Source organism: Pyxicephalus adspersus, chromosome 3, assembly GCF_032062135.1.
Source record: "Pyxicephalus adspersus chromosome 3, UCB_Pads_2.0, whole genome shotgun sequence".
Taxonomy (NCBI): domain Eukaryota; kingdom Metazoa; phylum Chordata; class Amphibia; order Anura; family Pyxicephalidae; genus Pyxicephalus; species Pyxicephalus adspersus.
Window position 1 is genome coordinate 156,430,048 of NC_092860.1, and position 14,160 is coordinate 156,444,207.

Genomic DNA, 14,160 nt, shown 5'->3' on the forward strand with positions numbered 1-14,160 from the left:
ATTGGTGGGCTGGCCACTCACGTACCAATCAGCAGTCACATCAGATATTTGCATCACTTGTAGAATATATTGCTATTTATAGTTAGGTTTAGATAACCAATTACATCTCTCCGCAGACATCCCCAACCTTCTGAGGGTCCTGGAGCGCTCTTCTGATCTTGGTGACCCCCACACATCAGCAGAGACCACCAAAACCTCCATATCTGAGGACGATATCACATCGGGTCCTCCAGCTACCCCCTAAGGAGGTTCTTCTTGTAATTGGCAGTTCATCTGGTCATGTGACCTTCTTTCCAGGGGTCATAGAGAGTTCCTCTGACCTTTCAGACCCCACACATCAGCAGAGACCACCAGACCCCCCATATATATGAGGATGATATGAGACCTCCACCTATCGGATCTTGTTATTAGAAATTATTCTGGTCACATGACCTTCATTCTAGGGGTCATAGAGAGTTCACCTGACCTTGGTGACCCCACAAACATCAATAGACCCCCCATATATCTGAGGATGATGCCAGGGGGGTTCCTCCAGTTGATCCATTAGGAGGTTCTTCTTGTTATTAACAATTATTCTGGTGACATGACCCCCCACATATCAGTAGAGACCACCAGACCCCCATATCTGAGAACAATATGAGACTTCCACCTATCAGTTCTTGTTATTGGTACCTAAGCTGGTCACATGACCTTCATTCTAGGGGTCATAGAGAGTTCCTCTGACCTTGGTGACCCCACACATATCACCAGATACCACCAGACCCCCCCATATCTGATATCAGAGGTTTCCTCCAGTTGATCCACAAGGAAGTTCTTCCTGTTATTGGCACCTAGGCTGGTCACATGACCTTCTTTCTGGGGGTCATAGAGAGTTCACCTGACCTTGGTGACCCCACACATATCAATAGAGACCACCAGGCCCCCCATTTATCTGAGGATGATGTCAGGGAGGTTCTCCGGTTGATCCATAGGGAGGTTCTCTTTATTGGCACCTTCTATGGAGCTCCTGATTCCATTGTCAGGGATTTGAAGTGCTGGGACATGTTGGGCTGGGAAGGGTTAACCCGTCAGTCACCCCCAATAACAGGAAGACATCTGAGGTTGGGGCTTGTGAAGTTCTACATTTAGTTGTTGTTGTGTCAGTAAGCGGTAAGTTCCAACCCACTGACAATCTATACAACAATATAGAGTGGACCGGTCATGAGAGCTGAAGGTTTATAGTGACCTCCCCACCTAACAACACAGAACATTTCCCCCTTAATACACGGGAAGCACGCTGATAGGATGAGAGAGCAGAGTGACAACAGAGAAGGGCTAATCTCTGTGCTGCTTCTCCTTTCACTGGACAGATAGCTTAACCCATTATAAACCACGTCTAATATTTCCAGCGGTGTAGTTGCACTTTACTATCCTTCCCTCCACCCTCCCCTACTCTCCTTACTTTCCCCTACTATTCTTCTCCTTCTTGCCATCCCTTACCCCTTCCCTACCATCCTTCCCTTACTATCTTTCTCTCAACTTCCCCCTACTATCCTTCCCTACCCTTACCCCTACCCTGCTATCCTTCCCTCATCCCATTCCTGCTCTGCTTACTTTCCTATACCATCCTTCCCTTACCTTTCCACTTTCCTTCCCCCTCCCCTATCCTTTCCTACTTCCCTTTCCTATTATCCTTCCCTTTCCCCTTCCTTACTATTCATTTCCTAACCCTGCCCTACCGTCCTCCCCTTACTGCCCTCCTACCTTTCCCCTTCCCTTACTAACCTTCCCTTCCATACTTTATAAATAGTTCTTACATTCCACACATGTTCTGCCCCATGTTTTTGTTTTCCTCCCCCATCACATGTTGGCGCCTGGGGCAGCTCCGGCTGATTTTGGATTTCTCTTCCTTTGTTTGGAGTAAAAGCAGAAAGAATCTTTCTGAAGGTTGTGCGCCAGCCGGGGTAATGAGGGGCGCACTGCCCGCCCACGGAAATATCCTGAAAATGAGACCCAACCAGAAATACTGGAAAATAATGGCCGGGTAAAGGGGCACTCCGACCTGTGCCTGGTGGCCATTGGTGGGTTGACTCACACACTGTGTCTCGGCCCCTCCCCCTATTACAATATCTGTCCAAGTAGTGGCCCCAGGTGGTGACAGGGCCACTTGATGAAACCACTTCTAGCCGGCTCCGCCCCCTCACAGGTAAATGGCCCGGATGGTATGGAATTTAAAGCATTTGTCTGCTCCTTGTCCCAGCTGACATTCTTATTATTGTGGTGTAAGTTACAGAATCCGGAGTCCCCACTGGGGCACATTCCTGGATTACAGAGGCCGATCGTGGCTGGAAATATGACGAGGGAGGTCCCCGTGCCACAGCAATCTATGGTTCCCCCTGCCCCAAACCCAGAACTCCCCAGAAACCCCAACTTCTGCAGGGCCCCCACCTGTCTATAATCATACATGGAGTTATTTACCCCATTGCCATTGTATCTGGTGGGCCTTCTTACCCTGGCTTTTAATGTAGAGCCGGTTCCTCCGGATATAACCGTTCCTCGTATTTGTGTTCAGTTACAGGAATGTGTCACCGTCTGCAGAAATTTGTTGGAGATTTTCAGGTTTCTCCACGTTTAACCAAATATCTCATCTGATGGCCGATACATTGCACAAGAAAATATTGACTCTGTAAGCGGAGGCCCAGCAGGGCTTTGTACATAACAATTAGCCATTCCGGAGTGTTTGATGAGCTGATAATTGCCACTTAAAGATCACTGCAGCCTAATCAGTATTTGGGTTCACTTCCATCACTATGAATGGCTTGGATTCTTCCCGGGAATTACGGCCAATGACCAGAGGGCACCATTCACAGGATAACAAAAAGGGGAGGAGGGCCCGCCTACCCCATTCACCCAAAAAGATCACACTTTGCATTCAGAACAAAAAGATTTTTTTTAATTATCCCTGAATGTCAAACATGGAAATGTGCACAAAGCAGAGGAGGGAAGGAGAATACAACACAAGGGTCCCTGGCTCTTGTCACCCCCTCACAATTATACAAATTTTTTGCATCTTTTGGGTATATAAAAAAAAAATGTGCAAATATAAATAAGATTTAGATAAGTTATAGAGCGAGGAAATATTTTAAAGATCGCAAAATGTGACGATCATCCAAATATCTCCAATATTAGAAATAAAATAGCAAAGCAAAGACTGGCCCATAAAACGCACACAAAATATATAAAATAAAAGCAGCAAGCACACAAAGAGGAATACGATTACTAAAATATTCATTATTTCATAGGACGGGGGAGGAGGTATAGAAATTGGCAAAATTGGGGCAAGTGCTTGATTACCAATTCAAGGGCTACATTTTTGGGTCAAATAATGGGTAATGCTGGCAGAATATTCCATTGGGGTTATAAGTTCTCACAAGTCTGATGGGTGGAAGTCAATTAATTCTGAAGAGTTCATGGATTCAAAAAGTTTAAAAATAAAAAATACCCTTTTTGGGCCAAAGAGGAACCGGTCTCCGATCAGCTAAACTAGTGCAGATTACATAAGAGGATGCAGAATCTGGGTTGTCCTCCGGTACCATTGTTCATCCAATGCAGATACCGTTGGGTCGCGGTGGACCTCATTATATTGGTTTGGTTGACAACCAATTTGAGGTTAGCCAAAGACCAGCTGCCTGACTGGACCTTTTACAACCAAAATGGCGGCCATAAACCAAGGTAGATCTGGTTCTCAACCAGCATTCCTCATGGAACGAGCCATTAATCTTCTACCATCAATGGCCACCAATACCAGAGGGCATTTACCCCTCCTATTGAGGACATCTCAATTTTTGGTTTCTCGTATCAAATTATTCTTCTACAATTTTTGTATTTTTAGTGGAAGTTTCCAGAGACCTCTAGTTCCTCTAGGAGGCCAACATGAATGGCTATCAAAAAAGTCAAATGGGTCATATTGGCAGCCCAACTCAGGGACATTTACCTCTCTCAGATATGCTGCCATATTATAATTGATCCATCCAGTGAAGGATCACAAAAAGTCATATTTTGGGTCTTCTTCCACCCTCATCCAGGTTGGGCCCCTGAGATTTCTGTGGCCCTGTGTCATACAGCTTTGATTACAAACACAGGGTAATTACCCGTGAAGTTCTCATTGTTACAGCTGAGAGCTGGGAAAAATACACAGAAACTTCACAGCAAACACGGCAATGACTCTCCATGGTGGCCCAATGGTAAACGGGGACAACCCAGCTCCCATTATACCACCCTGCTGAAACTGAAACCGGATTTACATTTATAATAATTCTATACATCTATTGGAAACATATTCTATAAAAAGATTCGGGACCTGATTTTGCCAGGATCTATAAAAAGCATAAAAAGGAATATAAAAAGTGAATAAAGCCCAAAAATATATATATAGTAAAAGCAAAAAATTTAATCCTCTGGAATTTATATAAAAATGTAAAACCGCCCTCCGGACCAATATAAAAACCATTCTGTGGGGGAAATAGATACAGGGAAAGGGGGATGGGGGGGTCCTTGAGGCGGGTGGCAGTTTTTTTAATTGGCCCCCGTGGGCAGAGGGATCGTGCAAGGCTCAAGAGGCCAATGCCAGTCTGACAAAAAGTGCAAGTGCAACCACACACACACACACACTACAAAACACACACACTCAAACACACACACACACACACGCACGACATAATGCTCTGCTCCAATGCACAATTGAATCTTAAAGGGACAGTCCACTCCCGTTTTTTTGAGGGAGAAGACATCCCCAGCACAGGGGTCTCCCTCCTGCTACGGCAGTGTTTGAATCTAGATTCTAGCAGCAAGAGTGAGACGCCTTTGTACAACAAGTGGACTGGCCCTTTAAGTCTTTTCTTGTTTCGGCCTCCAGGGACAAAAAGGATGAGGCAAAGATGGTTTTCAAGTGTGTTTTCCCGAAGGAGTCCGTTGTAGTACAAAATGGAGGATGTGTCCCCATTGATGAAGCCTCCAGGCCTCTGATTATCTGTGCTGGTAGTTGAGGGTTGTAGGAAAATAGACCCTCAGAAAAATAGTGGCCAAAAAGATTTTGAAAATCTGCAGTAATTCCAAGGATGATGACCCAGAGTTCTCCTTGCTGACCATCTTCTGACCGGCCTGGTGGACACTCCATGGGTGGAGACATCTTCTGACCAGCTTGGTGTATTCACCATGGGTGGAGACATATGGGTTGTGATGGTGGAGACACATCTTCTGACCGGCCTGGTGTACACACCCTGGGTGAAGATATATGGGTTGTGTTGGTGAGACATCTTCTGACCGGCCTGGTGGAGACATATGGGTTGTGGTGGTGGAGATGTAAGGACCAGCTTGGTCTAAAGTCCATAACCTGGAACCTCAGGTCGCTATAGGTTCTTAAGACGATTGTACATTTCCCGCTTGCTCTTGTCACCGGCCCAGGTCCGGCTCTTGTTACGGAAAAGCTTCAAGTGTTCTCTGAAGTCCTTGTGGTCCATAGGGCGGTAAGATTGGGGCTCACAGTGCGTCTGTAGGCAAGATGGAGAAGGTGGACATGAGACACAATGGTGGACATCATCCAAACCTCAACCCAATGGTACACCGGTTACTCCTGAACATGGCTTCCAATCTCCCCCCAACCCTACCATTTCCACCACAGCCTCCAGTGGATCTTTCCGAATTTCTACTCCACTTATCAGATCATGAGGGGAAGCTATGCAAGCACTGAGCCACCATTTTTCCCCACCACCCACGCACTTCACAATCAACCTTCATTGGTCTCCATTTCTGAGACGGGTGGTTGATTGGTTACCCTGTCTGTCTATGAACTCACCTGATAGCTGGGGAAGAATTCTTTGTAGCCGCCCTTCAGGATGTACAGTTCTGGGTAGTGAAGTTTGGGGTACTCGTTGCTATTCCTGTCCTGTTTCCTGACGTAGCGGCACCTGCGGAGGACATAGAGGAGGATTTAGAAGAAAGTCATCAAATAACGAGGAGTAGACAACCAATTGGCCATTGGCGGAGATGGAATTACTTTTCACTAACTTACATTCGGGGCCCCCTCTCAGAGGAGAATTCGCAGTGGAAGATGATGATGACTCTTTTGTCGTCACTGCTCGGGATGATCGGGGTTTTCAGGAGGAACTCCTCCACGTCGTGCTCCAGTGGGAGATTTACTGCCCCCTAATAATAAAAGAGAAAACTTAATGAAAAACCTGAGACTACCAACACATCATTATAAATAAACGATCATCAGAGCACGGGGGTTCACTTACCTTGATGTGCCCACCCTCAAACTCGTAGGGGTATCGGCAGTCTACAATGACGCAGTGTTCGATGCGGTCCCTGTACTTTCCTCTCAGCACGTCATTCATCTGATCGGAGAGAAAAGGAGGAAAGAGTTAAAGATGATTCCTGGAAATGTTCAGTTAGCCAATGTACAGGAAGTTCTGCAACCCAAAGCACAGTGGGACAATAGGTGCGTACTGTTACCCCCTAAAATACTGAACCGTGTCACTTGTTCTGCTGATCACCAATTTCATTCATCACCAGCAGGCGCGTTCCAGGATCACCAGGAAGAGTGTCCCAGCGCCCATAATAAAATCTGGTCTCTTCCTAACATCATATTCACAACCCCATGACAATGCAGGACACCATTACTCACCATTCCTGGAGTAATATACTTGAGGTCCTGGTGTCTCCCTTCCACTGTATCCAACAGGTAGGTCTGTAAAACAAAAGAATCCATTATCAGCACAAGGAAACTTCTAGAATCGGCACAGATTAACCCTTTCATGGAAGGTTTACAATGGTCATGTGACCAGAAACAGCGCCAATACCTTCTCTTCCTCATCATCGATGAGTTCCATGAAGCCGTCATCTTCGTCCTCGTGCAGAGAGAAGGTCAGGGAGGATTTGCGCAGGCGGATGGGGCTCTCGTCTTCGATGTGCAACGCGCTCCTTTCCGGAGAAAACTGCGATGAGTAAACAAAAAACAAATTCAAATCACGTCCTCATGAACTCATCACCGACATGAGAAAGGAGCGGGGCTAAGGACGCTTACCATGACAGTCGGAGCAGAACACGGGCGCGGCTTGAAGATTTCAGGGTTGGGACGCGGGAGACGGGGAATCGCACACACAGACGGCCTTTTGAACTGAAAGACTTCCTGAAATGTGAGAAAAATAAAAAAGAAATTAGTATTATAACATCTTATGGGTCCAGCAACCAAAATAAAATAAGTGCTGGAGTCTGATGACTAAATTATGATTGTTGAACTACAGTACCCCACCCTATGTTCATTCATTGATTTGCTTTCCAGCAAAACCTATAGTCTCACTATGCAGAAAGGGCTCCTGGGAGGTGTAGTTCTGGGGGTGTACCAGATATTGACCCCATATCATCCCTGGGGGAACTTAACATGCCAGGCGATATCACAGAGTAATAAAAGCCTATACAGGGGGAAGGTTTAGGGGTAAATGTAGGTATTGCAAGGGATAAAAAATAAAAAAAATAAAAAAAAAAAGTAGTGGTTGCCGCTTTAAGACTACACCTATTCCAATGACGTATTTAAAGCGGCAACACCTTTCAGCAGCTAGGGTGGGCCCACCAGTTTGACAGCACCCAGAATTTACCCCGTGGTCCCCTAGATCACTTACATTTTCCTTGTTATCCGGGACGATGGGGCAGATTCCCAGGAGGTTGGTGACATCCAGATCACTGGAAATTTTTCTCAGGGCCGGGCTGCCCCCAAGGAGCGCTACCTAAAAAACAACAAGAGGGGGCGTCAGACTGAGATCACACAGAGGACAGTCAGCTGATTTTTGGGGGGCCCGAATCTGATGGCAGGACCACCATATGGCTTCCTCGCAGGGTACAATGACAGATCCTCATTATACTCACCGGCAGTGATTGTCTCCTTCTCAGGGGCAGTTTGAAGCTGCAAAAGAAATGAGAAAATAAATCAATTGTGATTGGCTGGCAAGAAGTTTTTGCAACCCCCTCCAATTGCATATAGCAAGCATGTCAAGAGAAGAACCAACCCCCCACCCCGTGTCCCCACGGGAGAGATTCCCTCTCACTTCCCCACCCCGTGTCCCCACGGGAGAGATTCCCTCTCACTTCCTGTCCTGGTGACACAACACTACCACAAAATAAGAACCCTCCCCATGTAATGTAGTATGGGGTTAAATCTGCCCCCCACCATGCCAAGGAAGAAAGTCGTTTCTCTCCATCCCTGGCCCCCCCAACATAAACAATCCAAAAATAAATTGCTACTTACTCATTGTTTGGGATTGGGCTTTCAAAAATAGATTTCTGGAAGCTACTGAGAAGGAAAGAGAGAACGTTAGAAGCTGCGTGACAACAACACTTCCTGTCTTTATAAACAGGAAACAGAAGACAATCCGACCACAAAGACATAAATAAAGGAAACCCCGGGGGATTCTGGGTAAATTTAGTGCAGGCAGAAAAAAGGCAAACGATCTGATTGGCTGTCAGAATCGGCTCAATAGTAATCAATAATGATCAGAAAACCATCGCCCTCTAGAGGTCAGCACAGGAATACATGAGACCATACAAGGCTGGTGCAGCTGTCAGCGGGGGACACACATGGGGACACCAGAGGGAGATTTAATCCTCAGGGTCACATGACCACAGGATAAGGAGAAGCTTAAATCTGGGGACACAAAGACCTTTTGTCCCAGGAAGAGTCTGAGCACATCCAGCAGCTCCATTCATTCCACCTGTATGCAAATGGGCCCTTTTGTTAAGGGCCCAGCCATATGCCCCCCCACCCCCTCCACCAGCTGTCATCCTGAATCAGCCGTGACAAGTGTGGCAGCCGCCATAAAGGGCCCATTCATGGAGCACGTGGACCCCCGGCCCTCCTGGACAGATGGAAGGCCTGCACAGCCCCCAATTAACTCAGCAGGCTTTGTGTGCCGGGGCATTCAGTCTCCCCCCCCCCCCAAAGCTGGGGCGTCCTGATGTGCCCCAGACAATACCCCCCCACCCCTGGATGCTCTGAAGTGCAGCCCAATGCAATTCTTCCTTCTTTTGTGCGGGTCATTAACTGCCCCATATTTACCCCCCATAGAAATCCGCAGCAATAATCCCACCAATCACAGATCAATATCCAATCCGCCCCTCCCTGGTGCCGCGCACACGCCAGGGGTGAAAGGTGAAGGAATCCGGACAGCTGCTCATTGTTATGTCTGGGGGGTGAATATACCCCCCCCACCTGCCCTACCCGTCCTTTGTGCCAAGTCTGTCTGGGGCAGTTCATGAAAAGTGCTGACAGGTGCCAGGGGATTGGCCCTAATTAGAGGGGGCACAAAGTGGAAATGGGGGAGGGGGGGCGTTCTGTAGTTTTTGTCTCCAAGTTGTTAGATGAAAAGAAGATGAGATAACCACAGATTGTACCTGGGGGGGCGGGGGTACCTCGGCCCATTATTCTGTACCTGGGGGGTAGGAGGGGTATTGTGCTTCCTGGGCACATCGGGCACCGCGGCCCCTCCTATCTTGGCATTGCAGCCAATAGCAAAGAATGGAGCCCCCCCCATAAGGTATTTATTACCCCATGAGAGGGGAATTAGCCCCCCAAACTGCCTTTCTTATCCTAATCAGAGCTCTATTCCCATTCCCATCTAAGGCATGGCTAGAGTTCCACCTTAATTCTGCAACGTCACCCCCCAGCACAGGTAGTAAGGAAATATCACCAACGGGGACACAGAGCGTAGTAGGGGTCTGACACCCCTTCTTTTATTACTGTGACCCCTTCGATGAGATTTTCCTAACTTCCTGTTGTGTTGTCACTTATTACAGGTCCCTTCCCCCATTACAAAGTCTCCCTCCATCTGCTGCATTCTTATTGATGTAACAATGAAAAACAATGGTGAAAGTGGAAGCAGCAGAAGAGGAGGGCAAAGTACAAAACATTTCTTTCACAACCCAGAGGGGGCGCCGTGCCTGGGGCAGTACATGCTTCTATCACCCCGGCACACAATAATGGCACTGCCCCCCCCATACTATACAAATCACGGGACGGGACCCTACTATTGTCTACACAGACAGCCAATGGGGAGCGAGGAGCGTGCACATGTGTGTATTGTATGATCACTGCAGCAGAGCATCGCCCCCCATAAACAGAAGGAGATCCCTATAGATCCCCCATACACAGGAGGAGATCCCCATAGATCCCACATACACAGGAGGAGATCCCCATAGAGCCATCATACACAGGAACAGATCTCCATTCACAGGAGGAGATCCCCATAGATCCCCCATACACAGAAGAAGATCCCCATAGATCCCCATAAACAGGAACAGATCCCCATAGATCCACCATACACAGGAACAGATCTCCATAGATCCATCATACACAGGAACAGATCTCCATACACAGGAGGAGATCCCCATAGACCCCCCATACACAGGAGGAGATCCCCATAGACCCCCCCATACACAGGAGGAGATCCCCATAGACCCCCCCATACATAGGAGGAGATCCCCATTGATAGATCCCAGTAGATCCCCATACACAGTGCAGGATGTGAGAGGAGATCACATAACACTCAGAATGATAATCAGCCACAGATCAGCATGCAGCCAGTGTGGCCCCCATCATACCCTATACACACAGAGTGCCAACATAACAATGCAATGCCCCCAATACAGAGCAACACAGCAGTGCCAGGGGGGAGGGGTGCCAATTACCCCCCTACCCAGTATCTGCCCCTCCTTACCTCCCCAGGCCGGTCAGCTGGTTCATGGTGAAGGCCAGGCTGGTGACCGGTGACAGTAGCGGGGTCTCGGGGCTGAGCAGGCTGAGTCCGCAGGGTCGGAGGGTATTGGGCCGGATGAGGGGCCCCTGGGGGTGGATGAGGGGCCCCTGGGGCCGGCTGGGACTGAAGTCATTCAGCATCTTCTCCATCTCCATGGTGATCCGGGCAGTGAGGGGGATGTGCTGAGCGGGGAGAAGGGGCTACACGGCGATAAGGGGCCGGAAGATGGGCCAGCGATGTCCCCGGGCCGGGCCTGCTCTGTCCCCGACACTCCGCACCATTTATATTCGAAAAATAACACAGCAAGGCGGAGGGGAGACAGCCAATGGGATGAGAGACTGGGGCGGGGCCATTCACCATATATGGGTAAGAGGAGGCGGGGACAGGAGCGGGCAATGTCTGTGTACTATACTAGGGGGCGGGGACTGAATCTGTCACTCTCCCTGCACTGGTATGGGAGTGGGCGGGGACAGAGCTGTCACTTTGGGTGCAGGAGGTCTGTACATTCATATAAGGGTGCAGGAGGTCTGTACATTCATATAGGGGTGCAGGGAGCACTAATATACATTACTATTGCAGTACAAGGGGACTGTACATTACTATGGGGTGCAGGGGACCATACAATACCCTCAGAGAACTTTTTAATTCCATTGATGGTTCCTGTTAGGTAAAATAATGACCAGTTACTATTTCTCTCCTTACAGAAAATGTCTCAGAATGAAAGAGAGTGAATGATTAATCAGATGCTTTCACACCAATATGTATATATAACAACAGTAACAGACACAAGTCATTGTTTGCATGGAGTTGCATGGGGCAGAATGACTCCAGGGCCCTATGGGGACACCTCTGATTGTTTTCATAGAAGGGACATTTACACATGGATTGCCTTATTGTACAAATATAAGAATTGCCTCCTATTGGGGGCAGGAAGGGTGGAATCTGAAATGCCCTCTTATACTGGTTATACAATGCAAACATTACATATTCAGATAAAATGATTGCAGAAAATGAAGCTATGAAGGATCATGCGAACGCCCCAATCCTCTCTGTCCCCGTTCACATTCATTCCATTGACGGCTGCCCGGCTTTGATGGTGACAACAGCAGCCCATCCTTGTACAATTGTCTCCATCTCTAGCCCATAGGACATGGTGACAACCCAGGTGCACAATTTGAGAGGCAATCAGAGCGTTGTCACCCTATAATAAGAAAGTCTCAGAGAAGGAGCTATATGGCAGATTTCATGGTCTCAGCTACATAAGGACACAAAGTATCAACAACAAGAAAAGTGCAGCATATGGGAGCAATTACAGGCTGAGTTTTAGGATGGGACAGCTTGGGGCCTCTCAAGTCTGGAGAGTAATTCAGGAGAAACCAGAGGAAACTGGAACTGCATTTAAATATCAATTCATGAAAGAATTCACATGCAGAGTGAATGAATTGACATGCGGGGTGTTTATGGTACATTGTTATGGAAGAAGTCTTGGAACCATGGGTATACAATATGAGCCCCTGATCATAAGGGCCAGGTGTGAAAGATGGGGAATAAAAACAGCAACACAACAAAATAATACAAACAATACAAAACACAACAACATAATACAAACTATATAAAACACAACAATATAATGAAAACTATATAAAACACAATATAATACAAACAATACAAAACACAACAACATATTACAAGCAATATAAAACATGACAATATGATACAATATGAGCCCCTGATCATAAGGGCCAGGTGTGAAAGGTGGGGAACAAAAACAACAACACAACAATATAATACAAACTATATAAAACACAACAACGTAATACAAACAAAATAAAACACAACAATATAATACAAAAATATACAACACAACAATATAATACAAACATTATAAAACACAACAATATAATACAAACTATATAAAACATGACAATATAATACAAAAAAAGGTTCAAAGCATTGTATTAGGCCATGGGGGACCTTGCATGGTCCTGAATGTTCTCCATGGCCTGGATGTGGGGGGCAGGAGGGTATTATAATGAAAACTATATAAAACAACAATATAATACAAACTATATAAAACACAACAATATAATGAAAACTATATAAAACAACAATATAATACAAACAATACAAAACAAAACAATATAATACAAACTATATAAAACACAACAATATAATGAAAACTATATAAAACACAACAATATCATACAAACTATATAAAACACAACACTATAATGAAAACTATATAAAACACAACAACATAATACAAGCAATATAAAACATGACAATATGATACAATATGAGCCCCTGATCAGAAAGGGCCAGGTGTGAAAGGTGGGGAACAAAAACAGCAACACAACAATATAATACAAACTATATAAAACACAACAATATAATACAAACAATACAAAACACAACAACGTAATACAAACAATATAAAACACAACAATATAACACAAAAATATAAAACACAACAATATAATACAAACTATATAAAACATGACAATATAATACAAAAAAAACAAAAAAAGGTTCAAAGCATTGTATTAGGCCATGGGGGACCTTGCATGGTCCTGAATGTTCTCCATGGCCTGGATGTGGGGGGCAGGAGGGTATTATTCTCCAGAAAGGTTCCAAGGTTCCTCCAGAGGTTTCTAGGGGTTCCTCAGACTGTGGCCTATTGACCTCCCATGTCATGATGACATAGTAAGCACAATTTCTATATTTACCTTCTCAACAACAATCCATCTGCGCAACCATTCCTAACCATCTTTCCTTAGAACTTTAGGGTTCCTCCAGAGGTTTCTATGGGTTGCTCAGACTGTGGCTGATTGACCTCCCATGTGATAATGTCTGATATACCAAAATAATCTCAATTTCTATATTAAGCTTTCAGATGACCCATGTGTTAGCACCCTAGTGCATCCATTCCCAACCTGGTTTCTGTAGAACCCCAATTTGTTCTCAAGAAGGGTTTGTCCAGAGGTTTCTAGGGGTTCCTCAACCTGTGGCCTATTGACCTCCCATGTGATAATGTCTGATATGACATAGTAAGCCCAATTTCTATATTAACCTTCCCAATAACCCATGTGTTAGCACCCTAGTGCAGTTATTCTCAAGAAAGGTTCGAAGGTTCCTCCAGAGGTTTCTAGGGGTTCCTCAGACTGTGGCCTATTGACCTCCCATGTGATAATGTCTGATATGACATAGCAAGCCCAATTTCTATATTTACCTTCTCAACAATCCATGTGTGCAACCATTCCTAACCATCTTTCCTTAGAACCTCAAGGTTCCTCCAGAGGTTTCTCTGGGTTTCTCAGACTGTGGCTGCGCAACCATTCCTATCCGTAGAACCTCAAGGTTCCTCCAAAGTTTCTGG

The 14,160-nt window shown here is 46.1% G+C and overlaps 1 protein-coding gene across 1 annotated transcript; it reads right to left on the reverse strand.

Moving 5' to 3' along the window:
* Positions 1-2,910: 2,910 nt before the first annotated feature.
* Positions 2,911-11,071, reverse strand: CDC25B (cell division cycle 25B). Its single transcript, XM_072406984.1, has 11 exons — positions 10,746-11,071; positions 8,282-8,515; positions 7,903-7,939; positions 7,659-7,763; positions 7,064-7,168; positions 6,840-6,974; positions 6,665-6,727; positions 6,276-6,374; positions 6,050-6,183; positions 5,834-5,945; positions 2,911-5,528 (listed from the first exon to the last, which is right to left on the reverse strand). The coding sequence occupies exons 1-11, from the start codon at positions 10,937-10,939 to the stop codon at positions 5,388-5,390; spliced, it is 1,359 nt and encodes a 452-aa protein (XP_072263085.1). The 5' UTR covers positions 10,940-11,071; the 3' UTR covers positions 2,911-5,387.
* Between the last annotated feature and the right edge of the window lie 3,089 nt (positions 11,072-14,160).

What these genes read in the sequence shown, in the direction of transcription:
- CDC25B (XM_072406984.1), bottom strand. Translation starts at nt 10,939, where the DNA reads ATGGAGATGGAGAAGATGCTGAATGACTTCAGTCCCAGCCGGCCCCAG. An exon ending in CAGCTGACCGGCCTGGGGAG is followed by an intron (nt 8,516 to 10,745) that starts GTAAGGAGGGGC and finishes ATCATTATTGAT; the next exon opens with TACTATTGAGCCGATTCTGA. An exon ending in TCTGAGAGGGGGCCCCGAAT is followed by an intron (nt 5,946 to 6,049) that starts GTAAGTTAGTGA and finishes TGTCCTCCGCAG; the next exon opens with GTGCCGCTACGTCAGGAAAC.